This window comes from Phodopus roborovskii, unplaced genomic scaffold (genome assembly GCF_943737965.1).
Source record: "Phodopus roborovskii unplaced genomic scaffold, PHOROB, whole genome shotgun sequence".
Taxonomy (NCBI): Eukaryota; Metazoa; Chordata; class Mammalia; order Rodentia; family Cricetidae; genus Phodopus; species Phodopus roborovskii.
In genome coordinates this window covers 1,952,368-1,957,467 of record NW_026126629.1, presented here as the reverse complement: position 1 = coordinate 1,957,467, position 5,100 = coordinate 1,952,368, and the positions used below count along the sequence as shown (strand labels likewise).

The following is a 5,100-nucleotide window of genomic DNA, read 5'->3' as shown; positions in this document are numbered from 1 at the left end:
CTGGGTTCCAAGTTCATGAAGAAGATAGCACCTCTCTTTCCACACCTCTCAGGTCTCTTCAGTCTGCCATTGCTCATAAGCAACCAATGGTAAGTTTCCCTCTGTGTTGGAGAAGCTGACATAGGCCACGTCATATGTAATTTTCTCCCAGACAACAAGACCTGGCCTGAGAATCTCATCCTCCCTCAAAACAGATACTTACTGTACTCAATCTTACCTTCACATGATGAATCACAGATTAGGGCACTGGATTCCCAGTAGATATCAGTTCCCCTTAACAACTCAGTGAGCTCTTCCCTGCCTGAAGGTGGACTGGAAAATAGTTTAGACACCATACTCGCCTCTGCTTCACACTTAACCTATGGCCCTTATCAAGGGCTCCACCATAATCAAAGATTTCATGAAAGCATGACCCCTTTGGTCATCATTGGTCATAGAGAGTCATGTCTGAGGGACTGTGAAGGAACAACTCAGCATCAGACTTGGCAAGGCCTACTTACCTCACCACTTTGGAGAATAACAATGGTAATGTAAGGTCAAAAGTAAGTTAAAAATACCTCTGTGAGACAGGAAAATGATGTCAAAAGCTTGGATCAGGTGATCAGAAGGAACATGAGAATTCTGGATGAAGAAGGCCTGAGAACAGAGACAAAGATGTCTTCAGGTCATTCAGACAGGACATGAGGAGACAACACTGCATGACAGAGCCAAACTTCTCTATTGCCACACTCTTCAACAGTAGCCCAGGAGAGTAACCCCTTCCTAAAGGAGCTTCACACTTCTACAGATTGACATGAGCCATAAATTTGAGCACAGGTATCAACTCTTTTGGTTCCCACTCTGGTCTGCAAGACACTTTTGTTCCTGACTTTATTTATTGAAAACCCCTGCCAAACAAACTTCCCTTTTTCCTGACTCTTTTGAGGTTAGATCTTCAGGACAGAATTTTTCACCATTTTTACAGGTCCTCTCATTTCCTCTTTATCCTCTCCAATTGGATTCTCCCTGTTCTTACTCGTAACCTCCCTTATCCCATTTCCCACTGGTTTTGCACTACCTGATTATGTTCCTAAAGACAATCAGAAAGCAGTTTGGAGGGACCTGATTGATCAAAGAGGATTGATGCCGCAGAGCTGAGTATATTATGTCCTGTTCACAGAAGCAACCCTATTTGATGCACGGAAGCCTGGTTCTTCAAGACCACAAAAACAGGGAAGTATATCTTAACTGGCTACAAGCTACATGTGACTGTTCAGGGATGAAGAACAACATGAGAGGGTGGCAGAGGAAGGAACGCTTTGGGAATGTGGTAGCTGAGGCTGAATTGTTGCAGGATGGATACTAACTAAGTCCTGTAGCCCTTACATCTTGCTGCACAAGACACAGATTTGTGACCAAATTCCTTCCTATTTCACAGCAAGAAGCTGTGTTAAGTGGGACATTTCATTTCCTCCAACTAAACACCCAAAGAATAATGGAAGCACCTCAATTAGTGACTGTCAGACAGGATTACTCAGAACAGAGGAACATGGGACTCCACTAGCCAAACCTGACATTTACTCCAACAACATCCTAGCTCAGTGGGTAATAACAAGATGACATTTCCAAGGCAGCATCCTTTTGTGTACCTTACATGCTAGGATGACCAGAGCAGTTCCTGTAAACCTAATTGCTGGCTGCTCCTACTCTCTGTCCCAATATGGACTTCAAGGGACCCTTGATCCTTCACTAGCTTGTACAGAAACCCTGTCAGAGATCAAAACATTTATCTCTTTCATAGCAGTTGTTGACAGGAAGTCCCCCGACAGACTGTATTCATTACTCTACACTGTCACACATTTCCCTTTTTCCTACTTCAATCCTGTTTCTCAATTAGTAACCATCTCCTTCCCCCAGAGGACTTACACAGGTCTTGCTGTACTTTCCAAAACAGTCACAGAATAAGTTGGAATGGCTAAAGTGAAAAAGATGATGAGCAGCCTAGACTGGTACAGAAGGCACTCCTGGATGTAGAAGCAGCCATTTGCCATGCCGTCTGTAGGTCCTAAAAGAAAAAAGCTAGGGAGATAGGGTCATTGGGTAAACGTGCCTAATGAGCACGTCTGGGTACAACAACAACTGCTGGTGCTGGAGGAAGCTGAAGGAGAAGCAAACATGCACATCACACAATAGCACGAGGATGGATGCAGGAGCCTGGTGACTTGGATAGCTCGGTGTTGACATTCTGCAGATCTGTCCATCCATCCATCCTGGTTCCCTTCTAAGCAGTCACTCCTCACCAGAGTTGGTGTTCTACTAGGCCATTTCGTTTTCCACACTTCAAAGCAGAAGGAAACATGAAAGCATCTCTATTAGCAACTTGGACAGAACAAGGTTTGGTACCAATGTTCAGCTATTCTGAACCTTTGCCCACATTAGCCAAAATCACACCCTTCCTTCCCTTCTGGCCCTTCCCATGCTATGCTATCTCATTTTCCAGGCAATTACATGAAAAGAAAGCTATGGCATATTGCGTCTAATGTACCAGACATCTTAAAGTCTGTGCCCTCTCAGTGGATACAACTGTCATTTAACATGACTGTAAAATAATTTCTTGAAAATACAATGGAACAATTCATCGGGGTGACTAAACCTACTGCAGTGCACGTAAAACTCCATGGTCCCTCCTTCCTCTGAAGCCCCAGAAACAAGGGGTCGAGGCTCACCTGGGGGTGGGCAGGCAGCAGCAGCAGCAGCAGCACAGCACCCTCAGTGCATTGGAAATGTGCTTCCTCATCAGTTTCCAGCCCCTGAATGGCCTGGTGCCAGATCTTGCGTTTGCCACCTGGGACTGGTCACTCTGAATGTCGGACCCCATGGATGGCTCCTCTATGGAGAAGCCCATGTTCTCAAACCCAGTGGCTGTTTCATCCAGGGATGGTTCAGTAGAAGAGAGACTGACAGGAAGAATGTCAGCTGAGTTGCTGTTGACTGCAATGTCCCTTGTTGCAGTACTGGTGACATCAGCCATTGAACTATCTCTTTCTGGGACTTTAATATCAGGACAGGGCATCAGCTCCAGGCAGGGGTGTCTCCTGACCATGGGGGAGCTTCTGCATCCCTTGCCTGTGCCTTCCACATGCGCTTGGTGAAAATGATTCTCCACAGCAGGAAGAGCTGGTTCACTAGCTCTCCTCAAGGGCCGAGGGAGGCTGAGAAGACCTGAAGAGACCATGTTTATCCGGGACTTATCTTGTAGATGGCTATGCCCACAGCTCAGTTTGAATTTGAGGATATTTATGGTAGCTGTTACATTATTTGGTTGCCTGTGCTTTAGGGATGATACAATCTCTTTACACGTATAGCCCATGCTGCACATAGTCTCCACGACCCTGGGAAGGATTTCTTTAGTGTCGGGTGGTACGTGTTCTGGAATGTGGCCCAGCCATGGTCGTTCCACAAGCTGACGTATTGTTATTCTGTACCCGGTGGGGACCATGAGTAAACGTGCCAGGATGATGTGGCACGATTTTGATAGGTGGTGGGGAATGGGACACATTGTGGTGGTGATGAGCCGGTGCATACCATCAGGGGTGATTTCGACATATGGGAAGTGCCCTGTTACCAGGACGTAGAGAACGACACCCAGGCTCCACATGTCACCTGCCATTCCATCATAGGGTTTCCTTGCCAAGATCTCTGGGGCCCAATAGAGCAAGGAACCACAGATCTCCTCCAACATCTGCCCCTCGGTGACTTTAGTTGCCATACCAAAGTCACACAGCTTGGCGTTTCCTGCTGCGTCCAGTAAGATGTTTTCTAATTTTATATCACGGTGCACGATGTGTCTTTGGTGGAGGAAGTACACTGCTGACACGACCTGCTGGAAAAGCGGTCTAGCCTCCTCCTCCTCTAGACAGCCCGCTGCCCTGACGCAGCTCTCCAGATCTATGCCTGCCACATATTCCATGATCATGTAAGTGGTCGTCAGTGTGTCGATCATGTGAAAAAATCGAACGATGTTCCTGTGTTCTACAGACTGAAGGATGTTTACTTCACTGCTGATGTCAGCCACACTGTTGATGCTTTTCTCCAGGACCTTGACAGCCACTCGTGTATATGTGGGAAGATGGCAGGCCAGCTTCACCTCCCCAAATGAACCAGAACCTAAAGATAGTAACATCTTGAAATCCTTTTCAAGAATGTCCTCTTCCATGTGGCTGGCCATGGTGTTATGCTCAATTCCAACCACTTTATCTCCTCAGAAATTTCAGAGGCACACAGTGCTAAAAAAATAATAATAATGTAGGTTTATGGGGAATGTTTATAGTTTTGAATTCTCTTAATGAAATGTGTGATATCCTAATGATGATCTCCAGTGATATAAAAATACTTTAAGAACCCAAACCCACAGCAGTAGATGGGGATCAAAGAAGGTTCTGTTGGAGTCAGTAAGTGAGAGTGCAAAGCACATGCTGAGATCCCTGACAGAATGAGATAGTTCTTTTCATGCATGTGCCACAATGCAAACTGCTCAATCAAGCTCATCAACGGAGATCAGACACAGATTCCATTATACAACTACTGATGTTGTAACTGATAGAACTACAGTCCAGAGGGCATTTCCGGAATGTTACAGTGCTTAGATACCAGTACATTAGTAAATGTGGTCTGAATTCCCACTCAGGTATAAATATTGAATTAAGGTAAAATGAAAGCATGTAAACACATGAGCAAAAACTAACAATTTTGGACTTGCAATAAGCAGTGCTCCATTCATGGCAGAACCCAAATATCATGGATTCTGTGGATCGTTCAGTACTTTCTAGAAATAGGAGGACCAGTGATAGACAATAAATGAAGATAGAGGAAGCAAAGGAACACACCCAAACTCTTCCCTGTGCCACTCTTACTCTGCTGATCCCAAAAACAAATAAGTTCAATGAATACAGCAAGTTAACTTCCTTTACTTAGTGAACACACATGAGAAAAACCTTTGATGAGAGTCTTGATAGTACACATCAATTTCAGCAACAAACTCAATAGCCTTTTTTTCACAGGGCAAACAGACTCACACGGCAGTTTAAGAAGACAATATAGCAAGCAAATAGAACAACAGCA

At 45.0% G+C, this 5,100-nt stretch overlaps 1 protein-coding gene across 1 annotated transcript; it reads right to left on the bottom strand.

Moving 5' to 3' along the window:
- Nucleotides 1-2,701: 2,701 nt before the first annotated feature.
- On the bottom strand, nt 2,702-4,207 carry LOC127238277 (putative sperm motility kinase W). Its single transcript, XM_051206828.1, has one exon. It carries the CDS (start codon nt 4,205-4,207, stop codon nt 2,702-2,704), a length of 1,506 nt encoding a protein of 501 aa, XP_051062785.1.
- Nucleotides 4,208-5,100: the final 893 nt, after the last annotated feature.